Source organism: Vespula vulgaris, chromosome 5, assembly GCF_905475345.1.
Source record: "Vespula vulgaris chromosome 5, iyVesVulg1.1, whole genome shotgun sequence".
Classification (NCBI taxonomy): Eukaryota; Metazoa; Arthropoda; class Insecta; order Hymenoptera; family Vespidae; genus Vespula; species Vespula vulgaris.
In genome coordinates, this window is record NC_066590.1 from 425,635 (window position 1) to 445,522 (window position 19,888).

The following is a 19,888-nucleotide window of genomic DNA, read 5'->3' on the forward strand; positions in this document are numbered from 1 at the left end:
GTAAAAGATTATATCTATTTTTGTGCCTCTTTTCTGCATGGCTATGGTACAAAATGCAATGAAAACAAGCAATCATTAATATATTTTTATGTGTTTCGTATCAATAATTTTTGTGATAAAAGCAATGTAAATATTATCAAATAATACTAAATATTTTTCTTAGTTTTCTCTTTCTTTGGAGAATATTTAAGTCAACAAAATATGAGTATTGCCTCCTTGATATATTATTCCAATGTCTCATGAAAACAGGTAATGGGTACAATAGGACAACTTAACAATACGTAATTAAAAGTAATTTTGTAACAAATTATTTACCAACAAGTTCAATATTTTATTTACATGCAAGAATCAATGATTTACATGTAACTCTTATATTCTATAGATAGGCACTTATTAAATTATATAAAGTAGTGAATGAAATTAACGAAGAAGTATGTAAAATTGAAAAAGTAAACAAAATGGATTTTATCAGATTGAAATTTTTACTTGTTAAGATCCTTTTCTTTTTTTCTAAAATTGAAAAGTACATAAACAATGTTTACTTTATATTTATTTCAATACTCTGTGAATTTTATAGAATTTTATTAAAATTTTTTATATAATAACGTTAATCGTTATATGCATTGATTATCTCAAATATAATCTAAACGTAGCGGCCCATTTTGTCTAAGCTTCGATGATGAAAGAAAAAGACTCATATGACAATAGAAGATTATAAAATTGTGGTTCTTCATGTAGTTTGAATAACGTATTTTCGATGGATTTGCACGATGAAGAAAATACTACGTCCATATTTTGAATGCGTTAAAATATGTATTATCGAACAAGAAAATTGAGAAGAAATGATACGTGCGAGTAAATTTTCAAAATTAAACCTATCTCATAACTATTAAACTCATAAATATGTAGCTTTCATTGTCGGCAGAATTTACATCACTGCCACTAAAAAAATTCTTTTTTAGCACATACGAGACTGCGGAGTGCAATGTCGTTATAATTATTATAATTATAGACGAGTTTTACGTATGACATTAGGGGAAAAAAATATTCTTGAATATTCATCGGAGTAATTCAACATATTTTCATCTTCATCTGTACATTATAATTGTATTGTTGTCTTTGTTGAGCAATTCGACAAATGATTTATGAAAAAAAATATATATATAAAATGTATATTATCACATTATTATTTTCTATGATTTAAGATATAGTAATAAATCAATCACATAACGCAATATTTGCTCGATATTCCATACATAATAAACGTGTTTCTTTTCTTTCCTCTTTTTTCGACTCGATTCTTTGACTGTGTATTTATTGTGTGTGTGTATACGAATCTGTTTTTCTTTGTGTACATGTATGTGTTATCTTTTTCTTTTTTCTTTTTTAGACGTATTCTTTTTTATAACCATTATATCGTTATTATTTTTATGATTTCACAAAAATCCAGACTAAACACGAACTATGTTTTTTAAATGAGTTTGTATCTCGTAGGCGTTCATTTAATCGCTGGAATCTTTTCTTGTCTGGAACATATCTATTAATGAACCGATTCACATAAAGACGTCTTACTTCTATTAACATTCGGCGAGTCCGTATATCAAATGCATATCTGCCATTTTACAGTATAATAGTTTGAATAATTCATTACCACAGTATCAACTACTTATTGTCAAATTGATGCTACAAGAACAAAGCGATATAAGCCCTAAAACACGTCTGACAAACAGCATAGCACAGTTTTGCTGTATCGACTGCTTTCAGCGAGAGTACAACCAGTAATAATCTTAGTAAACAGATCGAAAAATAATATATATATACAAACAGATCAACTTGGAAACAAGAACAAATAAGCGACATGTTTATATAAACTCTTCACACTGTTTAGTATCCTTTGACTTATCCACCAATGAAATGGAACCCACGTATTACGAAAAATATAATTACAAAACTGAATGTTTATTTATTTTATTTATATCAAATCATGTATTAAATCATATATACCAAAATAATATAAAGACATATTTAAAACATATATATTATTTAGATAACTTAATAGCGTTACTGTTTTATAAAAATTATTTTTTATATAAGTAATTAATGATCAATTTTTTGCAGAGTGTGTGTATGTGTGTGTGTGTGTGTACGTGATGTATGTGTGTATGTATACCGCTACGCCATCGTATGATGCGAAGCATGCGTCAAATGCTTGGTAAAAAAACGCGGGTTTTTGATACGTATTATTATAAACATATTATATTATTTTGTTATATTTTATCAATTTTATTTTTGTTTAAATAATTATTCTATGCAAAAGTGTGAAATGATTTCCAATTGTCAATCATTCACCGATCTAAATCTTAATTCGTGGATCATTAGTCAATGCAATTCTATGGGTAAAAATAATTACTTTTTGTTTTCTATTTATATACATATATACATATTATAAATTTTTATCATAAATAAAAGCAGTATTATGTACGTGAAGAACAAATACTTAATTTGATTTGTATACGATCTTTTGTTTATCTAAATTATACCTAACCTTTTTACGCCAAAGAATAATTGTTAATTTTATATCTTTACATTTGTAGGATTAAAGAAACCAACGCCAATTCAGCAACAATGTATTCCGCGTATACTTGCTGGCGATAATTGTATAGGATGTGCTAAGACAGGAAGTGGTAAAACACTTGCTTTTGCACTTCCTATATTACAAAAATTATGTGAAGATCCTTATGGCATTTTTGCTCTCATATTAACACCTACAAGAGAACTTGCATTTCAAGTATGTGTTTTATAAAATACTTTTAAAAAACCTTTTATTCATATAGGATTACAATCTATAATATTTGCTATTCACAGATAGCTGATCAGTTTGCTGCTATTGGAAAATCAATCAATTTGAAAAAATGTGTAATTGTCGGAGGAATGGATATGATGGTACAAGGTTTAGAATTAGCAAAAAAGCCACATGTAGTAGTAGCAACTCCTGGACGATTAGCGGATCATATAGAAAGTTGTAATACATTTTCCTTGGAAAAAATTAAGTTCTTAGTATTGGATGAAGCTGACAGGTTACTAGGTGGATCTTTTGATGAACAACTAAAAATTATACTTCCAACTTTATCTAAACAAAAACAAGTTTTGTTATTTAGTGCTACAATAACGGATGCTCTTGATAAAGCAAAACATCTTGCCCCTGGGAAAGTATGGCAATTATATTTGTATCTATTATGATGTCTATATATATATATATATCATTTATTACTACTATTTAAGGTATTCATGTGGGAAGCAAAAGATGAATCTGGTATTGCTACAGTGAAAGAACTTGATCAACGTTATGTTTTATGCCCCAAAGATGCTATTGATTCTTTTCTTGTAGAAGTTGTAAGAACATTTCGCATAACAAATGAGACTGGATCCATTATGATATTTACAGATACTTGCAAGTAAGAGATATCTGTAGATATATATTTCTTTCAGAAGTGTTTTTGAAATATGTTATTTTTTGCAGGAATTGTCAATTGTTATCTATGACATTGAATGAAGTAGGATTTATAAATGTTGCACTCCATGCAATGATAAAACAGAAAGAACGTTTAGCAGCTCTTAATAAATTTAAGTCAAATCATATAAAAATTTTGATAGCAACTGATGTCGCGGCAAGAGGTTTAGATATAACTGGCGTAGAATTAGTAATTAATCATACGATACCAAACGTACCAAAAGAGTATATTCATAGAGTTGGTAGAACAGCAAGAGCAGGTAAAGGTGGTATGGCAATCAGTTTGATAACACCATATGATATAAAATTATTACATGCGATTGAGGATATTATTGGAACAAAATTAATTGAATACAAGATAGATGGTAAGACACTTTCCAATACTAAATTCTGTGTGATGAAAAAATCTATTTTTCTTATATATAACAAAAATTGATCCTTTGTAGACGAAGAAGTTGTCACAATCTTAACCCAGGTATCCGTGGCAAAAAGAGAAGCAGAAATAAAATTAGATGAAGCTGACTTTTATGAGAAGAAAATAATTAATAAGAGAAAAAAGTTACTCTTGGAAGGGAAAGACCCGGACGAAATTGATTTAATTTTACAAGAACATAAAAAACGTCGAAAACTCCAAAAAAAAAAAAAAGAAATATCGCATAATGAAAACAGATAATACAGATTGAATTATACATTTCTAATAATGTAAATAAATGTATCTTTATGAAGTATACATTTGTATTTGAAACAACTTGTATTACAAAAAAGGTACAAAATCATTCGCAATTACGAATTTAATAAAATTTACATATATTTTAATATATTTTTTGCAAAAATATGTTACAAAGATTTCAATTTAAAATAGTCACGAATACGTTCAGTCTTAAAAATATATTTCAAAAATACTTATTATTTTAATGTATCCTTTCGCCTTAAGTAATTACGATCGTTTTACTTTCTGTAGATGATACACAGTATATTCCATTAATGAGATTATATATACGATTTATTTTTAAAAAGTAAAAATTTTTCTATATTAAATTGATTGTATATAAAACTGATCTTTTTAATGTGACATTGCACATATAATATTAGTAAATTACATATATAGATACTAAATAACAATGAATGGTGTACATATACCACATAGACATAGATGAATATAAAGATGTTAATAATATTTATATTCAATCATCTATTTTAATTTAGCCTTGAGCTGTAATTTTATCTTTATTCTTGATTAAGTTTAACATCCCTAAAAATGCATGAAGTTCTGCTACATATTCTTTCGGATATTTTCGATAATGTCCTACATGTGGTGATCCATCAAATATTTTGACATAAGTCTGCAATTAAATAAATTGAAATTGATTGGAAGAAATATTTGTATTGTTACAAAAATATCCATATCAATGTTTGTCTTTACCTTTATACCTAAAGATTCCCATGAATCCCTTACTCTCATGTTACTACTTACTGGTCCCACAGGATCTACATTACTTATTAGAAAAAGTGCTGGACTGCGTATTAAATTTGTATGAAACATCTGACTAGAACGAAGATAATACTGTGTAGATTGCTTGTAAAATGCTTTCATATGATAGCTAAAAATTCAAAAAAGTTATTAGTTTGGAAATTAATCTACTGCATTATTTTTATATTACTTATAGTACATGTTTTTTGTAGCTTACATTAAATATTTTTTTATAATAGATTGCAACAAAGGGTTATTAGGAAATATAGCACGTGGTGTGCCTATAACCAATTCGGTAATATCTGCAGCACTGTCCCATACATGACCAATAATTCTATCAATAACATTATTATATTTTTCACGATCGCTATGTACATGAGTTAAAACTTCACCCCATATATAACCAGCCACAGAAAATCCATGCAACATAATTTGTTGATAATCTTGATTCTCTTGTAAGAATGTCAACAAATCTGCTGCAATTATCTACAAATAAAACATATTTGATATAATTATTAAGTGTCATATAATTTATATATTATTTAATTTCATATATATTAACACATTATATTTTTATCTCTTGATTCTAAATGATCTGATATAAGATTGTTTAAAACTCACTCTGGATCCTTTTTCAGGCCACATAAGCTGCCATGGAGTGATAGTTACTAATGTAACATCAAATCCTTGTTGTAAATACAAATCAGCAAATTTCATAAAGTGTTTCTCTTTAGCTAAAAGCCAACAAATTAAAACTAGCAAAGGTCGTTTTTCTGATGAATTAGAAGTTTGCACTGTGTATTTTGATACTCTAATATCATTATCATGGGAGATAAACTTTATATTCTTAGTAATCTCACAAGTTGACAACAATCTGGGAGCTATTAGCATAATAGCCTATTAATAAAAACGTATTAAAATAATTACTTCTAGTGATTATTTCAAACATATAACATTTAGATAAATTATGAAACAAAAATTATTACCATATTTTGTCTATTTATTAATTGTTTGGATTGTAGACGATAATTAAATCGTTTCCATAAAAAGGAAGACATTATTCTTCCATGTATCATTATGGCAACAAGAATTTATTCCAATACCTACAATATAATCAGTTTTGAATCGAATAAATTCTAATCGTGATCGCGCACATGTAAAATTATTTCTGCTAAATTTTTTCTTAGCAAAATAACATGTTCACTTCGGTATATTCCAATTGAGTTTATTGACGTTTTGCGAAAAAGCATCAAAATCGTGAGAAAGATATTTGATTCATAACAACTGCTTTCCTATTCCGTCGATGTCCGATAACATAAGGCAGGATCAAAGTCCGATTTTCTACATTTTTAACGTGCTTTTTTTCTATAATCAGACGTAAAATCTGATTATTACTTACTCTTTAGATTAAAACACATCAAATTAAGATATAAATACTTGAAGAAAAGTTACGTTGTTGTGTAAACAGCCAATGATACGTTCAACAGTTATCATTAAGTTCGTCATATCCTTGTAAATCGTTGCTGATTCGATCCACAAGCCAATTCAAATTAAAATCAACCTACATACCTGCCTATACGAAGGAACGTAATTTATTTTAAAGATCGTATTTTAACTGCGATCGAACTATACACGAAAAATAATAATAATAACAATAATAGTAGTAGTAGTAGAGTAGTAGTAATAATAATAATAATAATAATAATAATAATAATAATAATAATAATAATAATAATAATAAAAACAAATCAGACAGTAAATAAAAAATTTGGAAAATTTGGTGTGTGCCACATCGAGATGAAAAAAAGTGATCGATTTAAAATACCAAATTGTAAAAATAAGAAAGAAGACGTTGGATAAAGATGCTCTGCGTAATTTGAGATTAAACTTACGAGATGCAACTCAGTCGACGAAGAAGCATTAGAGCAGACTGCCTTCGACGAGACTTCGACGCATACTAAAAATGATTGTAGCTATATGGATATTACGTCTATAGTTGCGTGTCAGTACATACGCACTGTATAATTAACTGCACGATACATAAGCTACAAACAGAATCGCGCATGCTCCTATGTCAACGGACTATCGCTTGATATATTAATAAAATAAGAGATTATTATTTTCCATCAAAGATCTATTCTAAACGGATATTAAATGTTTCAATCCGATCTTTACCTTTGATACCCGATATACTTTATTTTTTTTTGCAAATTTTATCACATTTCTATCTCTCTTGCGTGAACGTAGTTTTAACTAGCATACAACACTCGTGATTAACAAAGTGTGAAAGTAAAATTGCCAACATAACGTTTCCCCAATTATTTTTTTAACTTTTACTCCTTGTTACTATGTCCCAATGTTTGAGAAATGCAGCAACCTCGACGCAATTTGGACGAAATCTATAAAGTAAATATCAATAATTTTATCGGGTTTTGTTGAATGTTTTCTTTGTATCCAATGACCTTCATTGATACATGAATGATGAATTAATCGTTTATCACGCTTTCGTAACGCGAGAAACATTTAAGACGATAAAATGTTCATTGTTCGTTAATAAACTTCATTTCGTCGCGAGCTTTATTTCATCTACGGCATTGGCACGAATAACCAATGTTCTTATCATCATGGATAATTTGCAAATATAAATTTATTATATAATATCATTAATATGACGATATTTGAAACGATATATTTATCTCCTAGGCGATAGTATGTTACCAATTTTTAAATGGTTAGCACCGCAAGTATCTCATTTCAAATTGTACAGTCTGTGCAATTGCGCTTCGTATCGAGCACGGTCTTCCGAAGACCGCATGAATGAGCTAAACTGCAATGCATCATTCGTCTTGGCTCTTTATTTCTATTTCAAGAATACTATGCTTTTAGTATACATTGAAATATATTATCGGACGTGCTATTTTTTTAAATAACACAAAGTAAATGAAAAACGATATATATATATACACATACATAAAAATTGGTGATAGGCATTCATTGTTTTATTACAGCTCTTATATATCGATTATTTAAATATCATTTAAATATTCGTATAATTGTAGATACGTAAATTACACTGTGGACACAACATCAAGATAAATTTTATGGATTATTATATACTAATGACAGAAATATTTCGTACTGATTTATATCGAATAATTAATTAATGTGTCCCATTTGCAGTCCTGAAGAAACATTGTAAATTATTATAACTTAAACAAATTTAACATATATATTAAAATTACAATTTTTACAAAGCTCCAAAATTCAATTTGACGTACGAAATATTATTAAATCGTTAAATATTATTAAATCGCTAATAAAGTATTTAACAGATTGCACCAACTATAAATCATGTGCAGTCGATTTAATTTTTCTTTATAACAAATATCATGGAGCGTTGCTTCGTGATTTAATAAATTAATAAAAAAGAAAAAAATGTTAAAAAAGTTCTAAAATTACGATATCTTATTGCAATATATATCATGGAATTTTATATATTTTATATTTACAGTAATTATATTCCTAAATACGTTCGCATTAGTTTTATTTATATTGGTGCCTTGTATATCGAGTATATGGATGATTATATTTATTCATTGATATAGCATTAGAGGTCAAATTCACAATATAATGAAGGATTTACTTTTGTGCCATTAAATATGACATGTTATTGCTGTATTAAATGTTGGACTTTGTAGCACGAATTATCTAATTTGTAGCATGAATATTTAACCGATGATAAGATATCTCTCTCCTCTTTTTATGCTGCCCCTAAGCATACCGTTTAAATTGATTTCGTATAAAATACTCCCTATAAATATATTGCATAATATAATTTTAAATATATATTATTTAGTTGAAGAACTATTATGTGAGAAATAGTCCACTATTACAAAATTCTATCATTTTTTCTGCACAAATATATATGCGCAATAAGGATAAAGGATATTATTATTTGTAATTATAGTACAGCCCAGCATTTTCCTCCAATGCTAATCAAACTGATTAAGTTTAGAATGATACACTTGAACACAAGTAGTTCTTCTATGAATATAGTTATACTTAAGATTTTAGATGTCTATTCATGATTATTTCATCTAAGAAAGTAATCAATGTATTATAAACCTGTGTATACTAATCGATTGAGATGTCTTAAGCATTCATTTTGCGATATATCTTATATAATCATTCTGTGTGTTACGAGAACGATTTTATTATTTACATTACCTTCAATTTTGTATTCTCTAGATATATATTCTCTAATGTTATCATATTTTGAAGATTAAACTGATTCGTATATAACAGATACATACGTATATATGTATTTGGTACATGAAGATCTATAAAAGAGGTCATAAATTTATACCAAAAGATAGTTAGTGTACTATAAACTTTTGAAATAATTAGCAGTAGCATGAGTAATTTTTCATATATATATATATATATATATATATATATATATATATATATATATATATATATATATATATAGCAGAAAACATTATATAGGATACAGTAACATTAGTTTGAAATTGCTGCTTCTGTACCACCTTGAATTGACTTAATAATACTGTTAATAAAAGAAAAAAAGAAAAAAAAAGAAAAAAAAAGAAAAAAAAAGAACAAGTTATTTTCATATTAAAAAATATCTATGAGATTATCGATGATATGTAAATATTACGAATTGTTAAGATAAATTCAAATTTTCAAATAATGATTTTTAACTAATGCTATTGCTATTTTTATGTACTGGTAATATAAATATGTTACATATACCCGTAACAATTCGAATATATATGTATATATATGTATATAATATTTATATACATTACTTATAATGGCAGCGTTATTGAATTAATGAAACAGAAAGCATTAAAACAACATTAGCAAAAAATATTTCTTTACAACAGTCACTTTTAAGTGGCAGTATAAACATTGCACAAAACGTGTGTTATTACCTAGTCATCCCTGTACTTACTATGTTATCAATGGCAGTATAAGTCAACGTATCAGCGTATTTATGTACATTATGCTGTCTCCTATCTCATATAAATAGTATATAAACTGTAAGCACATTTTACACGTGTAATACATAATATACGGGATTCCTTTGACTGATTATGATCGTGTCCATCTTAATTGGAGCATTAATTTGTTATGCGATATTGACAGTTTTTGATAATTCATTAAGAAATTATTTGTGAATTCTTACTTTTGTCATGACTTAGTATTTTTTCGCTATATTATACTATGCTAATTATATACATGTTTCCAACACCAGTCGACCTTGAGCTGGTTCTCAGAAAGCTTCCACAAAACTTGCGGGAAAAAGACCGGTGCGTCCAGTACGTTGTTGCGTCCCTTTATACCATCCATCATCACGTTTTTTATGTACATAAATTATATCACCTACTCGTAGTTCTAGTTCAAATTCGCTATTAGGTGGATATGGAACTATGCAGCGAAATCTATATACTCGTTCACTGTATAAAAAAAGTAATTGAGCAGCTTTGATTAATTATTATAATATAATAAACAACAGTTAAATATAATAGGATATTGTCAAATATAATAAAAAGTTCTTACCGTTCACGCGAAGGTTGTTGTTTCACTTGTTTACCTATACCAGTATCCAAAGAATTACTTTTACGATGATGATTACCAGCTACGGTTGTAGGCATTACTACTCCGCTTGTATCGCTCGATCTATTAAAAATAATATTATATAAAATAAAGGATCATGAGATACAAGCTCGAAAATTCCGGAGAAATCAACACATTCACGAGCATTTATTCTTATCTATCAATAGAAAGAGATATCAATAGTTTTTAAAAATTTGTTATTTGGGTCATGAGTATTTAAGAGATTGATTCAACGAAATTCAACGAGAACGAATATTATACAACGAATAGTCTAGCATTGTCAAAAAGAACAAGTAATAAAATAAAAGAATATATTTTTAGTAAAAATAAATATTTCAATTCATTCTGTTACATGTAACAATACTAAACTTGTCATTTTCAGGAAATACTACTAACAAAAACATAAGTAAAAATACATAGTGCATTATTTTTTTGAGTGCATTTATAGAACACTTACCTGATTGAATTACACAATTAACACACATAGTAGTAATAAGGTCAACACCACGAACTCATGTTCATATTATAATGCAAAACTGCCAAAAGCATGTATAGCTTATGTGACAGCTATATTGTATTTTTTATTTATTTATTTATATATCATAGAAAAAGCATGTATCGAAATTTATTTCTTAAATGCCTTGAAAAAGCAAAATTAATCTGATACTTACTTTAAACTTTAGCTTTATTATAACAGCTTTTTTAGACTATTTTATTATTTTATGTATATTATAAGTAAACATAAATATAATTTAATGAAAATCGCATCGAAATTTATATTTTGAATTACTTTACAACGACTAACCTCTCGAAAACTGAGACCTGTAAAGAGGGTCTCTCCTTGAACTTTAGTCTCTGTGAGGACGTGACGTGCCCTTGCACAGAACCTGGACACATGCGATGAAGACTGTTCGAAGCATTTAATTCCTGCGTGGGTGCCACCTGTAGCAACTGACTTGGACAAGATCCCGATCTAATTTTTAATATAACCCCCCACCCCACAGATATATTAGAAACATATCAATGCGTGCAAAATATCACTTATTCTTATTGTCTCAGACTAATACAATAAAAATTCATTTCTTTATTAAATGTATATTAATGAAATATATATCACTGGAACAATAAAATCCCTATTCGTTATAAAACTATGATACAAAATATAATTTCATGTGTAGTACTAAACTAATGTAAAAAATTGTTAATGAACTCTGCTAAAACAAAATATGCGAATACGAGCACACATACATACAGTATTTATTTGATTCAAAGATGAGTACATTCACAATTGTACGTGCACAAAGATATTATCAATAAAATTAAAAAAATGCATAGAGAAACATGCAAACTAAGTATACTTAAAATTACTCGTTTCTTGTGAATAATAAAAAACTGAACCATATAACATATACAAGCACAAAGCTTTAGGCTATAAAAAGTATACATAAAGCTTACCTAACATGCATTGGATTCATGGCATTACCATCCTCAAATACAGGATTATCCATTGAATAAGTAGCTGGTGGAGGTGATTTAGATTTTTTTATATTAGTTAAACGACGCATCAAAGAAACACATTTGTCTTTCTTTTCCTTCGACTGTAATTTGAAAAAAAAAAAATGTATATTTCAGATAGTATAACATAATAATAATTCAATATTATAAGAAGATTACCTTTTCACCAGTTTTATTTGAAGTAACAGAAGTACTTGAAGTAGGAGCAGAGACACTTGCTGTATGTAAAATATTATTTGGACTTTTGCTTCTGTCGGGTATAGTAGAAATAGCAGCAGCAGTAGCATTTACAGCTGTACTGTTGTTATTGGTAATACTGCCAATAGCAGCTGTTGTTGATGTTGTTAAAGCAGGTTGTAACAATACTTGTTTACCGGGAGAAGCTATAATCGTACAATATTTCTTATAAATTTAGATATATATATATATATATATATATATATATATATATAATCTATAAATAAAAATACATACGTAAATTTGAAGTCATCACTGCACTGTGACTACGACCTAGAGGCGTTATAACAGAGGTTTGTTCATTGTGTCTGGGAGGACTATTTTCTTGAGTTATGCCTTGGCTTTGATTCAGTCGCGAAGACGATACAGGTGGAACTGGATTAATAGCACGAGGTGGCAATGCAGGGGGTGGTAATGTTCTTATATTGTAAGGTTGAGGTGCAGGCCCTTTGTTTTTGGTATAAGTAACAGTTAATCGCGATTCATTATTGCCCTGACCAGTTGTCAATGGAGAATTTTGATGTTGTGTAGTATTTGATGTTCCTCTGCATAAGCCACGTTGGCATCTGCATATTATATACATAAATAATAATAAAACATAAGTAATTCAATATATGTACGTAATTTGAAAAAGTATTTACTTTGCTGGGGCGACATAATTTCCAGGAAAAACTCCACATTTTTGTGTACGATTAGATGTTCCTTTGAACCAACCATCTTGACAACGTTCCGTTACCATATAAATACCTCCTTTCCTCAACTCAAGTTCATCTGCTTTTTGTGGTTTATACGGATACAAAGCAACATAAGCAGCTGGTAAATGGCTACCATTATTAGAGTTACTGGGTAAATTTTGTGATGATTGAGCAAGGACTAGATCACTGCTACCACTTCGTCTGTGCCGAAAGCTTTGATCTGTACTATTACCTAATGCCTGATGAAAATTAACATCATAAATTAACAACATGAAAAAGTTCTCATAAAAAAGTCTTATCTTACCTGTACAGATGGGGATTCATTGGCAGAACTATTATTTCCACTGTTAAGGCCACTGTCTACAGCTGGACTAAGTATTTCAGCACTATGTCGATGATGGGAATGTGCATGATGACCAGTATTCATGGCAGTAAAGCTATGACGTTTGACATTGTGTCTATTTCCAACTGCTGAAGGAGAAGTAGCAGGACTACTAGGACTGCTAGGAGCAGTACTAGAACTGCTGGAAGTACTCGAGCTATTAGGTGTGTTTGGAGTAGTTGTAGTAGAACTACCTCCAGAAGATACAGTTGAGCTAGAATCTGACACTGGTAATGTTGTAGTCTAGAAACAAATTGTGGCAAATTTTAAGAAGAACGTTACTATTGTATTTTATTTTATTATTGTTTTTTTCTAACAAAAAGTTTATCATGTACCTGTGTTAACTGCGAATGAGGTTGACTCGTTGTTTGAATATTGCGCGAGTGATCAGTTGGTATTAAAGGAGTAGTTTCTTCGTTGGTAGGAGTAGGTGGTGCTATTCGCGAAGGGCCTGGTTGTACACTGTGCATAGATAAAACTATTATAAGTATCTGTGGTATATATATATATGTGTGTGTTATTAAAGACAGTACTTACTTTGTTGACAACTTCATTAAAGCTCTAGCAACGCTATTAAGTTCTACAAAGGCTAAAGGAAAAATACCTATTCTATCTAAAAGTTTTCCTTCTGCCCAATTTTCATCTACCCTTCTAATAACGCTAATAACTTCTCCCTAGAAATAATCAATAAATATGTTATAGAATATTTTTATAAGATAAATCAATGCCTCTATCTCTATATGTACCTTATTAAATGTAAGACAGCCATCTTCATCGTCGGTGGTCATTCTAAAATCATATAAAGCTTTACATTGTGGTACATGTGGTGGCAGTGGAGTCATCACCTGCAATATATAATTGATTATAAGTACAATAAAAATAAAATTGCATTTAATTTTATTCTGAACTTTTTAATACCTGAACATAGGATAATGGAAAAACGCCATGACTAGTACCGCACTCTCCAAAATACCAATTATTATCAATTTTTTTACGAAGAACAACAATGTCACCTTTCTTAAAACTTAAATCACTAAAAGGAAAAATATATCGGTAAACTGCATGCGACAAAGTAGAAATCTTATTTTATTATAAATTTTATAATATTTACCCAGGTACTTTAGACACATAATCATATATGGCCCGGCCATATGCCTGATTGTGTAAGTGTACCTGCTTAGCTGCTGCATTAGCATGACGTACTACTTCGGTAGTGTGCGTAACAGATGTGATATTCGTGGTTACGATAGGAGCTGGAGCAACTTGATGACCACCAAATAGCCGCTGTGGGCCTGGATTATTTCGAGAAACAGTTTTTATATTCTTAGGTGCAGCATTGCGCATTCCTTCCAGAATACGCATAAGTAATACATTTGGTGGCAAGTCGTCGACTTTAACATCGACCAGCACTCTACACTCAGGGCACCGTAGTTCTCTGTGCGTACTCACAATTTCTTCTAAACATTTTTTACAAAAAGTGTGCTGACAAGGCAATACTTTACTAGAAGTATCAAGTCGTTCTAAGCACACCGAACATTCCAACAAATCGTTTAGCATACACTCATCCATTTTGTGTTATTATTTAATAAAATGTGCGTTTACTTCGGGCCTTTCAATTTCTCCGGTTTGTATGCGCATCCGTCCTCTTAATTTGTACACCCTCTCTTTTAAATCTTACCATGATTCGTTTCTCTCGTATTCACAAAAATTCCTTTACTTTCTTCGTTCTGTCTTCATCGGACTGGCACTGCACACTGTTCCGTGCCGAAAAGTATGCGAAGTTTACAAACCGGATGTCGTCGTTCAAGAATTATTTAAAGCGGCATCAGATCTCTGTTTATATTTTTTCAATTGCCACCAAATTTGCATAACAAGGAAATAGAAAGAAAATGATCTTCTTCGCGTTTGCTTAACGTACTGTCACCCAACTGCTGCTTTCATTACGAATATTGTCGCACATCGTTGCGCACGGTGCATCGATCAATCGCACTTGTCGATTACAATTCACTGTAAAAATTTTATAATACATACCAATAAGAGAATATTATTTTATGTGCGACCATCCCGAAAATGATAGCAATTTTGCGAAGCTTAAGAATAATTCTTCATTTCTGGTTGCTTTTTTTTTTTTTTAAACGGCCACTTACAAATGCGCGGAGATGTAGCTGGGTGCAGCATTGAAGTGCTTGCCTTTGAACGCACGTTATTTAGAAATGCCTGCGGCCTCTGTTTATCATTACTCGACTTGTTAATTGGACAACTTTGAACGCCTACAAGAATATAATCGTAACATTTTGTATAAGATGTCTGTCGTTTTAAAAATAATCAAATAATCCTCCAAATAGTTTTTTGACACATGTATGTAAAAATGATTATCATCAATAAACGTTACAGTTTACATGAAATAGAGATATTCTTGGAAACGAGTTATAATCAACGGTGTCATTTGAAATGTACCAATCGGTAAACGGATTGTATAAAGGTGGCCTTTGATTGGTACTCCTTTAATCGACTTTTGTAAAAAATCACGAACTATTCATGCCACTGCATGATATGTAAGTTTCTGACAGACACTGAAAAGAGAAAGAGAAAAATAAGTAGATGGATAAATAGGGAGGGGGATGAGAGAGAGAGAGAGGGAGGGAGAAAGAGAGAGAGAGAGAGAGAGAGAGAGAGATACTAGAGTTTCGACGGATATGACGCAGATGCAAATAGTTCGATTGGTTAGTAGCCTTAAATGTAAAATCCTAGCGCATTTAATACGCGATTCGTTGATTTACTGATATTTCTTACGATTAACTTGCAGATCATATATTAAGTTACTTCTTGATTTTTGAAATGTATCCAATGAAAAAATAATAAAAAGTAATGTGTCCATATATAGTATTCGTGTTCACGCATGCGGTTTTCGTATGTGGGCTAAAATGACGTCATAAACAAAAGAGAGAAAAAGAGAGACATATAAAGAGAGAGGAAGTAAGGATAATAAGTGGTAGGGGAAATTGATGTACACGTGTGCGCAAGTATATGTGCTCCCTGGTTCCCGTGGCCGTGGCATCGTATAGTTCATAGAGTGGTGGAGGAGTGTGTCAGTTGCTTGGGAAGTCTGCTCTTGTCGTGTGTGTCTATGATTACGGGTGGTAAGATAACGCGAGAGATTTTACCGAAGTAAGGGTAGTGGATTTCGATTAAACGAAATTAATACGTACCACATGCACAACTAATTAAGATGCTCATCAAAGAATTGTAAGTCGATCATTCTATTATATTGCATTAGAATTTATACGAGCGCGATGTGTGATTGTAAAGCCCAAATTTGAAACTAAAGTTCGGGATATGGTTACCGATCTTTAACGGTGTGCGATAATGGAGGGGAGAAGAGACATCTTCATCCCTTACGACCTCTTAAGGGAAGCTTTTCTATAAAAAGAGATAAACTTCTTAGTATTTTATTATCTAATCTTTTATTCAAAATTTCTGATAATATTGATTTGTTACGGACTTGCTGTCCGGACAAAATTTTCTACTTAATCGTACGTATCTGCACTTATGTACATGCTTCTACTCAATGAAGGAAGCTGTCTCAAGGCCAACTTCTTATATTTTGTAATTTTTCTACTTTCTTGTTTAGTAATAACATAATTTATTACGTTTTTGTTACAGCCGTGTCACTCTACCTTTGACCGTGGAAGAAGTATGTATTTAAATCACTATGAGTTGTAATTATAACTGAGATGTTCTATGATAGTACTCTGCAGTTATCTTTAGTTGCAATTCATCTAATTATTATCTCTTGAACATTACTAGTACATTTTATTTGTTGCATTTTAATTGGCTTGGTTTATTAAAAAGACTATGATTAATTAATAATATGTGGTTGAAAGAATAGATATGTAATAGGGAGGGGGGAAAAAAATTAATAAGATGTCATTGCTTTAATAAAGATTCCTCCAATGGCATAATGTATTTCTGAAGGATAATTAAATTTTAGATATCTTCTATCAACTTTATTTAATTTATAGGTTTTATTAATTTTTCTATCTATTGTAATACTGAACAATTATATTAACATTATTTTATCTTTTTTCATTTTCAACAGTACCAAGTTGCTCAATTGTATTCCGTGGCAGAAGCAAGCAAAAATAATACAGGTGGAGGAGAAGGTATAGAGGTTCTAAAAAATGAACCCTTTAAGGATTATCCTCTACTCGGTGGGAAGTATTCTGCGGGTCAATATACTTATAAGATTTATCATCTAGCCAGTAAAGTGCCTGCTTTTATTCGTATCTTACTTCCAAAGAATTCTTTGGAAATTCATGAAGAAGCTTGGAATGCATATCCATATTGCAAAACTGTTATAACTGTAAATATATATATATATATATGTATAAGAAAATATTTTTTATCGTATGAAAATTTTATTTTACTTTATATCGATTTCTTCCACAGAATCCGGGTTATATGAAGGATAACTTTGTAATTATGATAGAATCTTTTCATATTGGAGATTGTGGAAATCAGCATAATGTAAGTGTCATAATCATACGATAGCAATATTCTTTACGCATTATTTACTTTTTATGTAAATATATATATACAATTGGCAGGTTCATGAATTACCTCCTGATAAGCTTAAAATAAGAGAAGTAGTACATATAGATATAGCAAATGATTCTATTGCAAGTGCTGATTATAAAGAAGATGAAGATCCAACAAAGTTTAAATCACAGAAAACAGGACGAGGTCCTCTTGTAGGCAAAGATTGGATGAACAATGTTCAACCTGTGATGACATGTTATAAGCTAGTTACTTGTGAATTTAAGTGGTTTGGGTTGCAAACACGCGTTGAAAGTTTTATTCAAAAAGCAGAAAGACGTCTGTTCACAAATTTTCATAGACAAGTTTTTTGCTGGATAGACCGTTGGTATGGATTAACAATGGAGGATATCAGAGCTATTGAAGACAATACTAAAGAAGAATTAGACAGGGTAAGGAATTGTCTATTTCGTAAATTGCGTATCAATGGATATCTATGTGATATCAATGATTTATTTTACAGCAAAGACATCAAGGAGAAGTACGTGGAATGCGAGCCGATGATTGAGGTTTCAAACGCCTCTGTCATAAATGGTTTAAATCAATTTCCTTATACATGTCATACATAGATACATGCGCATACCTATGGATGTATACCCAGACAAACCCTGCCATAGGCGATCCTGCAGGATCGGGACATTTTCCAGAACTTATGTGTCTAGATTCAGTGTCTATTACAATTACTTACAATTTTAATTTATTTACATTTACAACCATTTTAGATAAATGTACCTACAGTCAAAGATTGTCATTAGAATATAACTGTTAACATGGAGAACTGATATAAATCGGTCCTATTTAAGTAATACATAAACTATGAAAAGAAGAGAATTTGGTTTGTTTAAAACCAATATAGATAAAGAACAGTAATGATTAATAACTTAGTAGTTCGATAATAATATATAATAAAATTTGTCAACAAGCAACTGAAATTGCTTGATACAAGGTACATACAAGGGTAAATGTGATTTGATGTGAATTTAATTTATAGGCAGATGTTTAAAAGGGGGAAAAAAGAAATAAAAGAGAAAAAAGATCATAAGATTTAGATCTTATCACGGTAAAAATCTGGTTATGTATTCATATAATTAAATTGGGTAGATAAGGTACTTTTGCTCTTGTATCTTCAAGCTTACTGGCATATTGTGATGATGTTCTCCAGCATTCCTCAAGGCCTGCACAATGTATTATAATCAGGAAATTAAAGAAATCTATTTTGTTAGAATCACAATACGAATTTCACTAATAATATATTTCTCAAAATGTATACCAATGTTATAATAGATGGTAGGTTACAAAAAGTGAGGCTCGTGCATTATGCTTTCCATTGAAAAGCAAAGTTGTCCCACATTCTTTATTTAGGACCAAATTGATAGATTTCTCAAACAAATTTGAATACAATAAACTGACATAAGTAATTCATTGTATAGAATTGTGGGATCTATATATTTTATGCAAAACAATAAGAAACTGAAAATACTACTATGACACACATTGAGAGGTAGTTACCCTCTGTTTCAATATTGATGACAAAGAAAGAGGAAAAGAAAAGATTCTCTATTGTATATAAGCAAAACAAATAATAAGCAAAACAAATAATGAAATTCAAATTAAAATGTTTCTTTTGCATTCCAATGGATCTCTATAAAATTATATAAATTTCTTCAAAACAGGTTCTATATGCGCACTCCGAAAATAGTTTGTGCATAGTGAAAGTATTGATGAACATTGCAGCAATTAAGTAAGGGAAATAGTATGAGGTGTCATTTGCACAAACTAAATATACAGTTTCAAACTTAGGCTAATATGTAAGATAGACTTTGAAATTTGAGTTCGTT

General features: G+C 30.0%; 4 protein-coding genes across 5 annotated transcripts; 2 read left to right on the forward strand and 2 right to left on the reverse strand.

Annotated features, from left to right (window-relative positions):
• Positions 1-1,713: 1,713 nt before the first annotated feature.
• On the forward strand, positions 1,714-4,239 carry LOC127063889 (probable ATP-dependent RNA helicase DDX49). The gene is made up of 6 exons (XM_050994173.1): positions 1,714-2,396; positions 2,595-2,788; positions 2,866-3,210; positions 3,283-3,455; positions 3,521-3,876; positions 3,958-4,239. Exons 1-6 carry the CDS (start codon positions 2,309-2,311, stop codon positions 4,182-4,184), a joined length of 1,383 nt encoding a protein of 460 aa, XP_050850130.1. The 5' UTR covers positions 1,714-2,308; the 3' UTR covers positions 4,185-4,239.
• A 62-nt stretch (positions 4,240-4,301) lies between these two features.
• Positions 4,302-7,010, reverse strand: LOC127063892 (transmembrane protein 53-B). Of its 2 annotated transcripts, XM_050994179.1 has the most exons (7): positions 6,875-7,000; positions 6,420-6,555; positions 5,969-6,347; positions 5,604-5,879; positions 5,200-5,468; positions 4,935-5,112; positions 4,302-4,854 (listed from the first exon to the last, which is right to left on the reverse strand). In XM_050994179.1, the coding sequence occupies exons 3-7, from the start codon at positions 6,056-6,058 to the stop codon at positions 4,714-4,716; spliced, it is 954 nt and encodes a 317-aa protein (XP_050850136.1). In that variant the 5' UTR covers positions 6,059-6,347; positions 6,420-6,555; positions 6,875-7,000; the 3' UTR covers positions 4,302-4,713. The 2 variants fall into 2 exon arrangements, with proteins under 2 accessions (XP_050850136.1, XP_050850137.1); XM_050994180.1 differs by lacking the exon at positions 6,420-6,555 and having other exon boundaries at positions 5,969-6,085; positions 6,875-7,010.
• LOC127063883 (E3 ubiquitin-protein ligase SH3RF3) lies at positions 6,420-15,979 on the reverse strand. The gene is made up of 13 exons (XM_050994164.1): positions 14,566-15,979; positions 14,373-14,487; positions 14,201-14,299; positions 13,992-14,128; positions 13,790-13,916; positions 13,377-13,697; positions 13,019-13,311; positions 12,615-12,943; positions 12,300-12,523; positions 12,081-12,223; positions 11,431-11,598; positions 10,569-10,688; positions 6,420-10,465 (listed from the first exon to the last, which is right to left on the reverse strand). The coding sequence occupies exons 1-13, from the start codon at positions 15,021-15,023 to the stop codon at positions 10,282-10,284; spliced, it is 2,718 nt and encodes a 905-aa protein (XP_050850121.1). The 5' UTR covers positions 15,024-15,979; the 3' UTR covers positions 6,420-10,281.
• A 289-nt stretch (positions 15,980-16,268) lies between these two features.
• Positions 16,269-19,281, forward strand: LOC127063895 (phosphatidylinositol transfer protein alpha isoform). The gene is made up of 6 exons (XM_050994191.1): positions 16,269-16,700; positions 17,118-17,148; positions 17,554-17,817; positions 17,904-17,981; positions 18,062-18,442; positions 18,514-19,281. The coding sequence occupies exons 1-6, from the start codon at positions 16,684-16,686 to the stop codon at positions 18,556-18,558; spliced, it is 816 nt and encodes a 271-aa protein (XP_050850148.1). The 5' UTR covers positions 16,269-16,683; the 3' UTR covers positions 18,559-19,281.
• The last annotated feature ends 607 nt before the right edge of the window (positions 19,282-19,888 follow it).

Bases quoted from the DNA above. Each gene is read 5' to 3' on its own strand.
- LOC127063889 (XM_050994173.1), top strand. From the start codon at position 2,309: ATGCAAAAGTGTGAAATGATTTCCAATTGTCAATCATTCACCGATCTA. The intron at 3,211-3,282 runs GTATGGCAATTA...CTACTATTTAAG, and splicing joins AACATCTTGCCCCTGGGAAA to GTATTCATGTGGGAAGCAAA. The intron at 3,456-3,520 runs GTAAGAGATATC...TATTTTTTGCAG, and splicing joins ATATTTACAGATACTTGCAA to GAATTGTCAATTGTTATCTA.
- LOC127063892 (XM_050994180.1), bottom strand. From the start codon at position 6,058: ATGATACATGGAAGAATAATGTCTTCCTTTTTATGGAAACGATTTAAT. The intron at 5,469-5,603 runs GTGAGTTTTAAA...TTTTATTTGTAG, and splicing joins GGCCTGAAAAAGGATCCAGA to ATAATTGCAGCAGATTTGTT. The intron at 4,855-4,934 runs GTAAAGACAAAC...ATTTAATTGCAG, and splicing joins GGGAATCTTTAGGTATAAAG to ACTTATGTCAAAATATTTGA.
- LOC127063883 (XM_050994164.1), bottom strand. From the start codon at position 15,023: ATGGATGAGTGTATGCTAAACGATTTGTTGGAATGTTCGGTGTGCTTA. The intron at 13,312-13,376 runs GTAAGATAAGAC...AATTTTCATCAG, and splicing joins ATGAATCCCCATCTGTACAG to GCATTAGGTAATAGTACAGA. The intron at 12,944-13,018 runs GTAAATACTTTT...TATAATATGCAG, and splicing joins AATTATGTCGCCCCAGCAAA to ATGCCAACGTGGCTTATGCA.
- LOC127063895 (XM_050994191.1), top strand. The intron at 17,818-17,903 runs GTAAATATATAT...TTTCTTCCACAG, and splicing joins ATTGCAAAACTGTTATAACT to AATCCGGGTTATATGAAGGA. The intron at 18,443-18,513 runs GTAAGGAATTGT...TTTATTTTACAG, and splicing joins CTAAAGAAGAATTAGACAGG to CAAAGACATCAAGGAGAAGT.